Here is a 16,166-nt window from a genome sequence, read left to right on the forward strand (position 1 = left end):
TGGAATACTGTTCAAATAAATACATGGTCCATCCATTACTAAGAAAAAGACTTTAGTCACTCTCAAAACAATATAAAACCAGATGTCTTGGCTTTGGAAAACCTTCTGTTGATTTCATTGTCTATAGCTCTTTCTGATTTTTAGTACCCTTTGTTAGATAGAAGGAATGTTCATGCCCTCTCTAGGTGTTGAGAGGTGCAGCCCTTCAGTTGAGCTACTGCAGGCAAGCAGTTGAGTCCCTCTTTATAACTGTGATAACATAATCAACTTTCCTACACCAGGGTTGGTCTGATGTTGTCGACAACAGCAAATTCAAATTTGATAGGTCCTTGATAGCTGAGTGTCTTCTTTAAACTGAATTCAAAAGCCTGCAAAGCCTGTTACCAAGACAACCCTGATGTTTGGTCTCTGTTACAAATGTTGCAATTTGTGTACCCTGTATGCCTGCATTTTAAACATCCTAGCATTGACACAAAACCAGCTTTTAAATGACCACACTTCACAAACTCAACTTCAGAACATTATTCAAATGACAAATTGAACACTAAACTATTTAACTTTAGATGATGAAAAGCAAAATCTAAGACCACCTTTACCTTGGTCATTGAGCTGATATTGCTGTTGCAATTTCTGTCAGGAAAGGATTGCCAGAGAACCGCTGATGTATTTATCGAGACATATGAGGAGATCGGACTTACACTTAAAGTTCAGAAGACTAAGCATATGCCCCAGCCCCATTGATTAGGATTCATGATGGTTGTCTGGAAAATGTGGAACACTTCCAGCAGCTTGGAAGTTATCTTTCAAAGAAGGCTGACATTGATGAAGAAATCCACATTGCTTGAAATCTGCTGGTGCAATCTTTTGACCACCTGAGGAAGTGAGTGTTTGAAGATCATAACATCAAAAAAAAAATCCAAGCTCGTCATGCAGTCATTGGAGTTGAGACATTTACAACATATAGGAAGCACTTTAAAGCACTGGAATAATATCATTAATATTGCCTGCAGATGATCTTCCATATTAAGTGGAAGGCCAAATACAACATCTGTGTCATCTCACAAGGAGACACCACAAGTATTGAGGCTGTGATCACCTGACATGTTGAGTTGGTCAACTATTCAGATGTTAGCTACCAGGCTTCCAACGCAGGTACTTTTCTCCCAGCACCAGCAGAGGACAACAGAATTACTTCAAGGAAGTGTGGAAAGCTAATGTGAAATAATGCAACATTGACATCAGCTTCCAAGAGACCCTCACCTTAGACTGTACAAATGCCATCAGAGTCTTTGGGAAGGATCCCAGGCTTTTGAGACCAAAATGATAAAGGGGAAAATGAAAGCGGCAAAAAGAACACACATCACGACCTGAACTATCATAGAATCATTGAAACCCTACAGTGCAGAAAGAGGCCATTTGGCCCATCAAGTCTGCACCAACCATAATCCCACCCAGATCCTATCCCCATATATTTACTTGCTAATTCATCTAACCTACTCATTTCAGAGCTCTAAGGGGCAATTTTTAGCATGGCCAATTAACCTAACCTGCACATCTTTAGACTATGGGAGGAGCACTCAGAGGAAACTGATGCAGACACGAGGAGAATGTGCAAACTCCAGACAGACAGTGACTGAAGTCAGGAATCGAACCAGGTCCCTGGAGCTGTGAAGCAGCAGTGCTAACCATTGTGCTATCGTGCCACCCACTGCCCATTATTTTCAAGCCAGGTAAAGTGAATCAACAGCATTTTCTGTGCACTGATAACATACAACCAGATATCACACGTGACAACAAGTGTCCGACCTGGCACTAAGTCTGCAGATCCCAAATTGGCCTCAGCAAAGATCTTCAGACACATAAAAGACACTCATCCTCGCGAGCATGGGATAGTTAATAGCTGTACTTCCTAGTTTAAGAATTGATTGAGAGGTATTCGAGCTGTGGCAGGTGATGTGAATGTTCAATCTGATTAAAGGTGATAGAAGTGTAAAGTCTACCTGATTAGATTGCTTACACTTCTCCTTCTACTTTAATCAGTTTTAATCCCTTAATCAAGCAAATCTGATTCAACTCATCCTGCTTTAAGTTCTGACCTTCCTATGGTAGTAAAAGCCCCATTAGCCGCTGCCTGCTGCACACGTCATGGAAACCGATGGTGTTGCAGAATAGGAGATTTGTAGCTTATTTGATCTTACAGTTAATGTTCAAGTGCATCAATCCCCAAGTGTTTACTGTAGTTATTTCAACTGCTCCCACAGTACTTTTGGGAGAAATCTTTCATTTCCGCATCATGCATTCTTTTTGATTAAGCTAGTAGTTACAAAGCTTTGAATTTTAAATTTCCCCAGTCATACCCTTTAATGCTTTGCAAAGTATCTGTTATTTTCAAGCCAGGGAAAATGAAACAACAGTGTTTTCTGTGCAGTCAATAATGCTGGCATCTCTGCTAGGTCCTCAATTCACCTATTTATATGAGTTGTATCTGAGTTTTGGATGTAACATGACAAATTTGGCAGTGGAGCAGCTGATGTTCAATTTACAATTGGATTGAATCATTGATAAATGCTCTGGGTTAAGTTTTCTATAGAGTTTTACACTACGGAAAAAGGCCAGTCCACTTTCCAGCACTTGGTCTGTAGCCTTGAATGCAATGGCATTTGAAGTATTCATCTAAGTACTTCTTAAATGTTGTGAGAGTTCTGGCCTCTACTACTCTTTTAGGCAGTGAAATCCAGATTCCCACCGCCATCTTCTTTTTTTTCAAATCCTCTCTAAATCTTCTGCCTCTGACTTTAAATAGTCCTCTGGCTATTGACCCCTCTACTTAGGGGAAAAAATTCTTCCTGTCTACCCTATGTCCTTCATAATTTTGTACACCTCATTCAGATCCCCCTCAAACTTCTCTACTCTAAAGAAAACAACCCTGACCTAACCAAAGATAAAGGCAGGAAACTGCAGATGCTGGAATCCGAAACAAAAACAGAAAATGCTAGAGAAACTCAGCAGGTCTGACAGCATCTGTGGAGAAAGAATAGTGCCAATGTTTCAAGTCAGGAGGGTCATCCAGCATTTTCTGTTTTTGTTGTGGCCCAACTAACCTCTCTTCTTAACTGAAACACTCCAGTCTAGGCAATTAACTGTTTAGTGCAATCACAGTGTAGTGTAGTGAAATCCTTCCCTTAGTTTGACAACCAGAACTGCACACAGTTCTCTTCTTGTGGCCTAACAAGCATTTTATACTGATCCATCATAATCTCCCTGCTCTTATAAACCATTCCATAGCCAATAAAGGCAAGATTCTCACCATATACCTTCTTAATCACCTTATCTACCTGTTAAGCTGCCTTCAGAGATCTTTGGACAAGCACTCCAAGATCGGTCTGATTTTTTGTACTTCCTAGCGTCCTACTGTTCATTGTGTATTCCCTTGTGTCGTTAGTCTTCCCAAAATGTATCACCTCAGACTCTTTCAATGGTTTATTCCACTTGCCAATGTTCTGTCCATCAATAACATCCTCTAATCGAAGGTTTTTCTCCTTGATGATCAATTTAAAAAAATTGCAGGAATAAAAGCAAAATATTGTGGATGATGAAGTGAAAACAGAAAGTGTTGGGAAAACTCAGTAGATCTGACAGCATCTGTAGAGAGTGAAACAGTTAATGATTTAACTTTTCAAGTCCAACACTTCTGAACTGCAACAAAAGCTTGTGTTTTTTTATGCTTTCTTGAGATGTGGGCATTGCTGGCTCAGCAGTATTTATTTCCAATAACTAATTGGCTCTGAGGGCCCATTTTGCTGTGGATCAGAGTCACATATAGGCCAGACCAGGTAAGGATGGCAGATTTTCTTCTGCAAAGGGCATTGTTTCATGGTCATCATTAGATTTTTAATTCCATATTTTTTTTATTGTCATAGGTGGGATTCGAATCCCAGTCCCCAGATTATTACCCTGGGGCTTTAGATTACTAGTCCAGTGTCAATACCATTAAGCCACTACCTGCCTGCCATCTTAAATGTAATAAAATATGCCAAGATGTTTTAAAGGAGCATTATAAAACATATAAAGACACTGAATCATGAAAGCAGTTATTAGGCCAAATTATCAAAAGCTGGACCAAAAAGCATGGTTGTTAATCCTCCTGGAATGACTGGATTTGGCAGCAATCATAAATAGCCAAAGAAAGCAAACCGAGAAATTTTGAAATGATGTTTTAAGCAAACCAGTCAAGTAATTTGCATTTCTGATCCTCAGCTGGACCAATCATTAGTAGCAACCACCAAAAAGAAAAGGGAACTACAATTCCCACCATGAGGCATTGCCACGTGGCAATATTTGGCTCAGGGTTGCCCAATCAAATTAAAATGTTAAACTGGGGATAAAAAGGAGCACTCCGATTAGCTGGTGTTTTGGTGGGTTGCAATGTAATTCACAGGGTTGGCATTTCATTGAGGGATCTGGCATAAGCAGTAAATGTTATTCTGAGTTTGATTGGCAGAAGAGAGAGGGTTCAGAATCCTTAACCTCAAAGCTCCTCATTAAAATCATAGAGATAGAGAGAAAAAAATACATATATTCTCCTGTGTGGCTTTTTATGACATAATTTCAATCGACATCTCCGCTGGAGTTGACAGCCCCATATAGAAACAGGTTTAAAGAGAGCCTGAGAGGAGGAAATTGGGATACAAGGATAAAGAGATACAGGGAGGAAATCCATAGCTTAGTGCCTATACAACTAAAGGCACAATTTTCAGTAATGGAGTGATTAAAATCAGGATTAGTTAAGAGCCTAACTTGGTGGAATGCAAGTCACTGAAGGAGATTATAAAGACAGAGATGTGCAAAGTGGTGTATAAATTAGTATATTTAAATGAAGGACTCAATACTTGTTTTAGGTCCCCTTGTCATAATTGATCAGTAAGTAGCAGTCAAGGAGCCAAGGCTGCTTTGAATTCTTTAGCAGTCCCTGCAACCATAAATCAAAACTGAATTAATTTTGTTTTGAAAACTATGGAGTCAAGAGAAGAAGAACAGCAGGCACCTGCAGCTCATCCAGTAAGGCAGTGTTTGAAATCTGAGCTTTCTTTGGACCTTCAGGTTGATGTGCCCATTACTGGCACTCAGTTGGTTTTGATCCTGATCAATTATGGACCACAATCAATTTTTAACCCTATCTGTCTAGTACTTTCTTCATAAACTGTGAAATGCTTGAGTATCCTCCTTTGCTGTTGTCACTCAACAGGATAATGCTGCTGACATTTAGATAGGATAAACAATAATGAGTATTTAACCATCCTAAACACCAAAATGGGAGCAGGTCAAAGCTATAGATCCTGTTTTTTGATCCATGTTCCCACATTTCAGCGGAGCGATGAATTAAAACACACACAGACGTACATGTAGAATATCTATCTGCTAGGTTTTAGGTTTCTTTAATGGATGTTTTTATTGGGGGTTTTTCATTTTACATTTCACAACAACACACAACAAATCCCCAAAATCTAGTACAGTACAGAATGATCATTATTCCACATGATGTGGAGATGCCGGTGTTGAACTGGGATTCTTTTTCTCCCGACAAGATAAGGGAAACTCTCTGGAATGAAATATAACAAATCAGAGCCACCAACAACAGGAAAAAAGAACCCAGTCTTTTCCACAATACATGGTCTGTCTTTACCTGCATAGGAGACAAGCAGGATTCCTTAATCTCAAAACATCAATATACAAAGGAAAAATGCTACACCAATAATTCTAATGGGAGGACTTCCAGGGCAATTCCAACCACTTCTATGGTTGACCAAACCACCTACTCACCTACCCTGTTGTGGCACCAATCATCTTATTTATAAGTAAAGTGGAGGGCACCAAAAAATACTCCCTCGGTGTCGATACAAGGATTATAGCACATAAGAAAACAGGTAAATGCCGCAAAACCCTCATTTCATACAACCAACTCAGCATGCTCCCCAATAGAGAGAAGGCGACCTACAAACAATACCCAAACAAAGAAATATCTCCATATTGCAAACACTAAAACCAAAATTTAAAGTTTATTTATTAGTGTCGCAATGGCTTACATTAACACTGCAATGAAGTTTCTCTGAAAATCACCGAGTCACCACACTCTTGTGCCTGTTTATGTAGATTGAAGGAAAATTCAGCTTGGTCAATGCATCTAACTAGCACATCTTTTGGACGATGGGAGGAAACTGGAGCACTGGAGGAAACCCACACAGGCACGGAGAAAACATGCAGACTCCATGCAGACAGTAATCCAAGCTGGGGGTTGAACCCACGTCCCTGGTGCCGTGAAGCAGCAGTGCTAACTACTGTACCACTGTGCCCCTGGATTTGAAACATACCAGAAGCAGGATCCACCACACTACCCTAGTACCACACATCAAAACCAAGACTGAATGCAACAGTACGCTTATTAAAAAAAGCCTTCCTCTTTCCACCATTGGAACACACCAATGGACAAATACCATTAAAGAGAAAAAATGGACAATCTTGATTTTTGCAGTATAGCATGAGGAGGCAACTCTCTTATGCTCATATATCATACATCCTTGTCAACATGCTACTAAGTCAGTATAATCACAAGGGAACAAAGTTCAGGATTAATGATGAACTGTAGGATAATATAACCACCAGGGAGCTTGAAAAGACCAAAACCATGACAGAATAATCAAGCAACATCCAGGATCCATCCAGAGTTTCACCAAAGCCTTTGAGCCTCCACCACGCCATTGCCCTGAAGGGGCAAAAAAACACCTAGGCCCTGGTGGCTGGCGAAGATCCGTCACATCAGACTGCCTCCAACTCTTGTCGATGAACATTGAGAACAAGACAAAGTCAGGCAAGTTGTTGGAGTCTTCAACCAACCCCATGCCTCGAAAATTAGATACAATGTACTCCATCAAACCTGAAACGCCCAGCCTTCAAATCATGATTGTGAAAGCATGGCAGCCAGTTCTCAAATTCAGCCAGAAAATCATCCCCAGCTCCCCTTGGAAGACCAGATACACTGATATTCCTTCTCTAGCACTATCTCCCCAAATCTACCAGGATGTTTGACGTATCATGAAGCAGGATTTCTAAGAACTTGAACGTGAGCCCTCGTCAAGGAAACTGCCCTTTTGACTAACAGGTTAGATGTGGAGGCCGGTGAAGCTACTTTGTCATTTAACGTCTCCTGATCTCCAGCCTGTCCATGACCTTCTATTTAGCCCTGCCTGCTCTCCCCCTATTTTTATCAGCATTAAACCCATCACATTTCTACCTCTCTCCAGTTCTAATGAAGAGTCATGTTACACTCAAAACATTAGCTCTGTTTCTCTTCCCACAGACGCTGCCAGATCTGATGCTGAGCTTTTGTAGCATTTTCTGTTTTCATATCAGATTTCCAGCATCTGCAATTTTTTAGTTTTTATTTAAGCCAAATCATGTGCTTTATTCCTCAGGAGGTGAGAAGCATGGAAATGGAGTAGGAACCCCAGTAATCAAAAGATACAAGGAGTTATTGGCCAATCTTAGAAAGGGATTGAGATCAAAGAAAAGCCGACTGATCTGGTTGTCTTACAAGTTTATGCTCTGTCACAAGATCACAGTGAGCAGGAAATAGAGACATTTTATGATGATCTTTTTTAGATATTATGATCAAATCAAATTAACTGATGTGGTAATTGTAATGGGCAACTTAAACACTAGAAGAACTTCAAAAACACATTTCAGTCAATGTGGCCTTGGGTCGAGAAATGAAAGAGGAGAGAGACAATTTAATCCAGAAAAACATCTGATAGCAGCAAACATCTTTTTAATCACCAAAAAAAATGTACACTTGGAGAAATCTAAGCAATATGTATAGAAATCAAATAGATCATGTGAAGGTGAATAAAGTTTTTGCAGCAGTAATGAAAAATGTTCATAAGTATCCCAGATCATTTATTCCATGTGGCAAAATTTAAGGTGAAATTGAAAATACCAAAAAAGAGAAAGATGTACAACTATTTAGACCTTGATATATTGAAGAATGAAAGCATCAGGCAATCATTCAATCTTAAAGTCGTATTTTACTTTCAGCATGAATGGTTTGAAGAAACAGAACAAAATAAAGTCCCGTAACAATAAATGAAAAGCAAATAGAAATACATGAGATAGCGTATGCTGTAGAGGAAATATTACCAAAACTGAAAAGAAAGACAAGGAATGGATAACAGATGAAACATTAGCAATCATGATAGGAAAAGGAAAGGAACACATTTGATTCTGATGAAGTTTAAAAGAATACATGTAGGCAATTTAAAGAGAAACGCTCCTATGAGGCACCAAAAATGCTGGAAAATCTCAGCACTTCTGACATCATCTGTGGAGACAGAACAAAGCTGTTGATTCAAGTCAGGGTGCATAAAAAACAAAAATGGGAAAATCATGTTTAAAAGAGATACAATCACAAAAAAGGACAGAATATATAAGTGAATTGTGCGATGATTCAAAGACAATCCACAAGATATAGAGGCAAATAAAAGAACAAACATTATCATCTCAGAGGTATAGAATGCTTTGAAATTGAGTACAGGAAAAGCTCCAGGCATAAATGAAGTAACAACAGAGCATTCAAAAGCTCTTGGAGAAACAGAATAAGAAGAAATTGCAGAAACTTGTGATCAACTATATACAACAGATACATTCCTAATGACTTGAGATATTCGTTATTTATAAAATCATAGAATTCCTACAGTAGAAAAAGAGGCCATTCAGCCCATCAAGCCTGCACTGACAACAATCTGACCCAGGCGCTATCTCCCTAACCCCATGTATTTACCCTGCTAAGACCCTTGACACAAAGACGTAATTTACTATGGCTAATCCACCTAACTTGCACATCTTTGAATTGTGAGAGCAAATCGGAGCACCTGGAGGAAACCCAGGGAGAATGTACAAACTCCACACAGACAGTCACCAAGGCCAGAATTGAACCTGGGTCCTTGGCACTGTGAGGCAGCAGTGCTAATCACTGTGCCACCATGCTGCCCACATAATTCTTTAAGTTACTCACAAAACTTAACACAATGGAGGGCTATCATTTTAGATCTATAAACTTAATGAGTCATCTTATTAAAGTGATCTTAAAAATCATAATAGAAAGAATAATAAGATATATGAAGTGGAAATTGATGTATCATAGTTTGGATTTACCTGGAATGGGAGCAAGAGAGGGAATATTTAACTTAAGAACAATCTTTAATAAATATCTGGAGCAAAAATGATAGTTATATATGCTTCATAGCCTATGAAATTACTAACCATACCTTCTATATTCTCATCTAAATCATTGATATAAATGACAAATAACAGTGGGCCCAGCACTGACCTCTGAGGCACACTGCTGGTTAGAGGCCTCCAGTTTGAAAAACTGTCCTCTACAACCACCCTCTGGCTTCTGTCACCAAGCCAATTTTGTATCCATTTAGCTACCTCACCCTGGATCCTATGAGATTTAATCTTATGCAACAACCTACCATGCGGTACCTTGCCAAAGGCCTTGTTAAGGTCCATGTAGACAACGTCACCTGCATTGCCCTCATCTAACATCTTAGTTATCCCTTCAAAAAGCTCAATCAAATTTGTGAGACATGATTTTCCACACACAAAGCCATGCTGACTGTCCTTAATCAGTCCTTGTGTCTCTAAATGCCTGTAGATCCTGTCTCTCAAAATACCATCCAATAACTTACCAACCACAGATGTGAGGCTCACTGGCCTGTAGTCTCCAGGCTTTTTCCTGTATTTTGCCACCCTCCTATCTTCAGGCACCTCACCTGTGACTATCAATGATTCAAATACCTCTGCTAGGGGACCCACAATTTCCTCCCTAGCCTCCCACAATGTCCTGGGATACACTCATAGGACCCAGGGATTAATCTACCTTGACACGCTTTAAGACTTCCAGCACTTCTCTGTAATGTGTACACTTCTCAAGACATCACTATTTATTTTCCCAAATTCCTTAACGTCTATACTTTTCTCAATGGTAAATACTGATGAGTAATATTCATTTAGGATCTCATTCATCTCTTGTGAATCTGCACATAGATGACCTTGTTGATCCTTAAGAGGCCCCACTCTCTCCCTTGTTACTCTTTTGGCCTTTATGTATTTGTAGAAGCTCTTTGGATTCTCCTTTGCCTTATCTGTCAAAATAATCTCATGTCCCCTTTTTGCCCTCCTCATTTATCTCTTAATTCTACTCCTACATCCTCTATACTCTACAAGTGATCAACAGTGATCAGAATATGATTGAATTTTTACATTCAATTTGAGAGAGAGAAGAGTGGATTTAAGACTAGAATTTTAAAGTAAATAAGGGCAATTGTGAGGGCACGAAAGTAGGGTGAGTTAAAGTGGACTGTCAAATTCATCTAACGAATGCGTCAGTAGAGATGCAGTGACAGACATTTCAGAGGGTATTTTAGAATACACAGAATAGACATATTACAACAAGAAAGAAAAATTCCAAAGGAAGGTTTGCCATCTGTGGTGATCTAAAATCTAATATTAGACTTAATGAAAAAGCATTTAACTGCACAAGGGTGGGTGACATGTCAGAAGATTGGGCAGAATATGAAAAGCAGCAAAGATGACTGAAAAATTAATTCGGAAGGAAAATGAAAATACAACAGCTTGAGTGAGAGAAGAGTAAGACTTGGATTAATATTTTAGACTTAAATTAAAGCAATTATGAGAGAATAGAGACAGAGCTAACAAAAGTGAACTAATAATTTAGATTAAGGGATAGGTCAGTAGAGATGCACTGGCAGACATTTAAGGGGATCATTCAGAATATACAGAATGGATACATTCCAACATGAAAATAAATTCCAATGGGGAAAATCCACCATCCATTGTTAACTCAAAATGTTAAATATATTATCAAACTTAAAAAATATATAATTGTACAATATATACATACAATATATTTAGTTATGCAAAGATAATTGGCAAGTCAGAAGATTGAACAGAATATATTTAAAACAGTATTTAAGCAAAACAAAAAATGTTTAAAGGTCAGTAAGAAGGGGAAAAAAATTAGAGTGCAAGGAAAGCTTGGTAGAAACAGAATGCGTTTCCATGGATATTTAAAAAAGAGGAGCTAACAAAATGAGTTTTAGATTGATGGAAAGTAAGGCTGAGAAATTAGTAACGGAAAATAAGAATATTGCAGATAGTTTGCATCAATCTTCACTATAGAGGAAGCAAGTAACATCCCAGAAATACATATAAATATGAATTGAAAGGGAAGAAGAAACTCAGGAAAATTACAGCTACCAGGCAAGTGGCACAGAAAATTGTTGAAGCGGTGAGCTGACAGCTCCTGTGGGCAAGCTGGTTTCACTCTAGGTCATAAAGATCTGGCTAGTGAGATACTTGATGCATTGGTTTTAATTTTCCAAAGTTCACTAGCTTCAGGAAAGGTTCCATTTGGTTTAAAAATAGTCTTTATTCGAAAACAAAGGGAGATAGAAAGTAGGAAACTATAGGCAAATAAGCTTAGCAGCTGTCATAGGGAAAACATTAGATGCTATTATTAAAGACATTGTTTAAGGAAACCCAGATGAATTGAAGGCAATCAGGCAGAGTCAACATGGTTTTGTGGAAGAAAAATGATGTTTAATCAAAATATTGGAATTACTTTGAGGAGGTAACATGTATGATTGATAAAGGGGAACTGCATCTAAACTTTCAGAAGGCATTTGATAAGGTGCCACATCAAAGGTTATAGCAGAAAATTAAAACTCATGGTGTATGTGGTGACGTATGAGCATGCATAGAGGTTAGCTTGCTAACAGGAAACAGAGAATAGGCATAAATGGGTCATTTTCTGGTTGGCAAAATGTGACCAATAATGTACCACAGTGATCAGTGCTGAGGACTCAACTATTTACAATTTGTTTAAATGACTTGAATGAGGGGACCAAAGATATAGTTTCTAAATTTGATGTCACAAAGATGGGTAGGAAAATAAATTGTGAATATCATAATATAAGGCTACAGAAGGATACAGATAGCGTGGGCAAGTGGTGAAAATCTAGCAAAGGGAGTATAATGTAGGCAAATACAAAATTGTCCGAGTTGGTAGGAAGAATAAAATAGAAACATATTATCTAAATGGTGATAAATTGCAGAGTTCTGAAATATAGAGGGATCTGGTAAGGCTAAAAGACTCTAACAAGGGGCATCCAGACTCGAAACATTGGCTCTGTTCTTTCTCCACAGATGCTGTTGGACCTGCTGAAAATTTCCAGAATTTTCTCTTTTTGTTGCAGAGTGATCTGGTTGTCCTACTGCATGAGTTACAAAAGGTTAGCATACAGGTACAGTAAATAATTAGGAAAGCTAATAGAATGTTATTGTTTATTGTGAGGGGAATTGATTACAAAAGTAGGGAGGTTATTCTTCAGTTGTATGGAGCATTGCTGAGACCACATCTGCAATATTGTGTACAGGGTTAGTTTCCTTATTTAAGGAAGGAAACAAATGCATTGGAGCAGTTCAGAGAAGGTTTATTAGAATTATGTCTGGAATGGGTGGATTATATCATGCATAGAGGTTAGTTAGCTAACAGGAAACAGAGAATAGGCATAAATCACTTTGGTAGAAATAATAGTAGGAAGGAATATGATTTAAATAGTGAAAAGTTGCAGCATGCTATGGTGCAGAGGGACTTGGGGGTCCTTGTGCACGAATCGCAAAAATCCAGTCTGCAGGTGCAGCAGGTGATCAAGAAGGTGAATGGAATGTTGGCCTTTATAGCGAGGGGGATAGAATATAAGAGTAGGGAGGTCTTGCTGCAACTGTACAGGGCACTGGTGAGACTGCAACTGGAGTACTGTGTGCAGTTTTGGTCCCCTTATTTGTGAAAGGATATATCGGCCTTGGAGGTAGAAGAAGGTTCATCAGGCTGATACCGGAGATGAGGGGGTTAGTTTATGAGGAGAGATTGAATAGACTGGGTCTGTACTCGTTGGAGTTTAGAAGGCTGAGGGGGATCTTATAGAGACTTACAAGATAATGAAGGGGCTAGATAGGGTAGAGGTAGAGAGATTCTTTTCGCTTAGAAAGGATAGCAGAACTAGAGGGCACAGCCTCAAAAAAAGGGGGTCAGTTTAGATCAGAGTTGAGGAGGAAATTCTTCACTCAAAGGGTGGTGAATCTCTGGAATTCTCTGCCCATTGAAGTGGTGGAGGCTGCCTCGTTGAATATATTTAAGTCACGGGTAGATAGATTTCTGATAGACAAGGGAATTAAGGGTTATGGGGAGTAGGCGGGAAAGTGGAACTGATCCACTTCAGTTCAGCATGATCTTATTGAATGGCGGGGCAGGCTCGACGGGCTAGATGGCCTACTCCTGCTCCTATTTCTTATGTTTTTATGTTCTTAAATGGGTCATTTCCTGGTTGGCAAAATGTGACTAGTAATGTACCACAGTGATCAGTGCTTAGGCCTCAACTATTTACAATTTGTTTAAATGACTTGAATGAGGTATAGCATGAGGTATAACAGATATAGCTTCTAAATTTGATGACACAAAGATGGATAGAAAAGGTTGTTTGCACAGGCTAGGCTTGTATCCGCTGGAGTTTAGAAGAGTAAGAGGTGACTTGATTAAAATATAAAAACCTGAGACATTATGTGAGGATGACACAAGACCATAACAATAGATTTCCTGACAGCAGCATTTTAAATTGCTTTCCTGACATAAACATGAACTTTTTAAATTCATCCATGGGAAATGGAAATCATTGACATGCCCAACATTTATTGCCCATATGAAATTGCTTTTGAAAGGTAGTGGTTTGTTGTTTTCTTGAACTGTTGTAGTCCATGTGGTGTGTAGAAGCCCACAGTGCTGTTAGGAAGGGAGCTCCAGATTTTTGACCCAGTGACAGTGAAAAAAGTGGTAATATAGAAGTAAATTTTCATCTGTTGACCTCGGGTGGGAATTGGGATGGGCACAGCCAGAAAATCTTGCCCATCGTTTCAATTAAGGATGGTCAGTGAGTTGGTGGGGAACTTGCAGGTGGTGATCTTTCCATGTGTCTGTTGACTTTGTTTTTCTAGATTGTAGAAGCTACAAATTTGGAAGATGCTATCAAACTTGGCAAGTTGCTGCAGTACATCATGTAGGCAGTACATACTGCTGTCACTGGTGATTTATACCTTATGCCTGGTTTAATCTATTCACTTCATGCTGATATAGCTCATTACCACTTTCTTAGTTACAAATGTACAGAATGTGCTCATTTGTCCTTAGTTATGTTGTTGTTCTTTGAAACCACTCAGAACTTAAGCTGCATTTGGCATGTTTGTTCATGATCAGACTGTTTGTTACAGAGCCAAAATGAAGCATTCTTCTTCCTGTCTTACCCCCTATTTTCTCTCCTTGCATCTTCAGCAATATTTTTGCATCATTGGTTGGAGTGCCCCAGAGCACCTACAGCACAAGATCTGATCAATAAATCAGTGCAACACCGTACAACACAAAATACAGAACATTAGTGTCACAGGCACAGGTATGTTTCCTAGTCACTGGCAGTCCTAATGTTGTACAACACATTTAGAGGATGATGTAGGTAAATACAACTTCCTCACACAAAACATCATTTGCGCACTCAATATCTGCATTTCTTTCATTTAATGACAAAAGAGTTTGAAGGAAAATGGGAACACTTACCCCGGACAAGATTTATCAACAGAAGGAGACGTGGAAGATGGTCATGTTTTGCTTGTGTAGCCATAGTTCTCGTGTCAGATCATCAACAATTTGTTGAGCAGTTGTGGTTCGACAGTAGCGGTACACTGCAGGAAGCAGAGATCAACAACTATCCAGTGAACCACAGCACGAACGTTAGCTTTAACTTTACTTCATTTCATCATGCAGCCACATCCGTTCAACAGCATAATTAGCAGCAGCTACACCTGCTGCATACAAGAGTGACACATGCAGGTAAAAGAGCAGCCATCTGAAAATCTTAAATCAGACAGAATGATTTGAATTTCAAAAGTCAGTTAGGGGATAAGTGGTAATAAAGTCCTTGAATCTTGTTTTCAGCCTGCTCAGGCTCCCTGAGCATGTGAAGGCATCGTAGGTAGTGCTGTGGTCTTTCTGTGACTGGTTTCTTCACTGTTAGCAATTGTTGGTGACTTGTGCTCCAGAACATGTCACTCCCCTTGCTTAGCTCTTCCAGTACAGTTACAAAATTGGCATCTACCCGACAATGTTGAAAATTGCCAAGGTATGTCCTGTACACAGAAAGCAGGACAATTCCAACCCGGCCAATTATTGAACAAAGAACAAAGAACAAAAACAGCCCGGGAAACAGGCCCTTCGGCCCAATGAGCCTGCGCCGCCATTTTAACATTACGAGTCCCCCCTCCACCCATGACCCTTATCTATGATTATGTCATTCCACATTGAGGGAAAACTAATTTAGGGACAATTTATTACCACCAATCAGCCTAATAGCACATCTTTGGGGTGTGAGAGGAAACTGGAACACCCGGACAAAACCCACGCAAGCATGGGGAGAATGTGCAAACACCCACAGACACCGGCCCAAATCCATGTGTCTGCACACTGCACAGTGATAGTCACTGAGCTGTCGTGTTGCCCAGCATCTGGTCCAGTTTAAGCGCACACTAACGACATGAAGCACTAGGCTACTCTCGAACATCCAAGAGCAGCCCTAGTACGACCCATCGCGTGTATGGCCCTCGTTGGACAACAAGGCGGACCGACTTAAAACCTGTGAATTAAAAGAGAAAAATATTTGTATCATACCACATCCTTTTACATTACCAGGGACGTCCCAATGCTAATGAACCTTATTTAAAACAATCTCCTCTATCCTCCCATCTCCAACCCACTCATGTGCCTGTCTAAGTTACTCTTAAACAACTCCAGCATGCCTGCCTCCACCACCTTACTTGGCAGAGCATTCCATACTCCCACTACCGTCTAATATCCATGTTATACATCTCCCCCCTCACCCTAAGCCCGTGGCCCCTCGTACTGTGTGTCTCTAACATAGGAAATAGCTTACCACTGTTTACTCTATCTATACCCTTCATAATCTTATATACCTCTATTAGATCTCCCC

At 39.6% G+C, this 16,166-nt stretch overlaps 1 protein-coding gene across 2 annotated transcripts in view; it reads right to left on the reverse strand.

The window, feature by feature from the left end:
* Positions 1-14,847, reverse strand: part of LOC145349350 (T-cell surface protein tactile) — a 131,843-nt gene extending 116,996 nt beyond the window's left edge. For both annotated transcript variants that reach the window (XM_080197866.1, XM_080197865.1), the window contains exon 1: positions 14,741-14,847. In XM_080197866.1, coding sequence (XP_080053992.1) covers positions 14,741-14,804 — 64 coding nt within the window. In that variant the 5' untranslated portion in view covers positions 14,805-14,847. The remainder of the gene's footprint in view (positions 1-14,740) is intronic.
* Positions 14,848-16,166: the final 1,319 nt, after the last annotated feature.

The sequence above is a fragment of the Carcharhinus amblyrhynchos genome, chromosome 10 (genome assembly GCF_965287045.1).
Source record: "Carcharhinus amblyrhynchos chromosome 10, sCarAmb.v2.hapA, whole genome shotgun sequence".
NCBI lineage: Eukaryota > Metazoa > Chordata > Chondrichthyes > Carcharhiniformes > Carcharhinidae > Carcharhinus > Carcharhinus amblyrhynchos.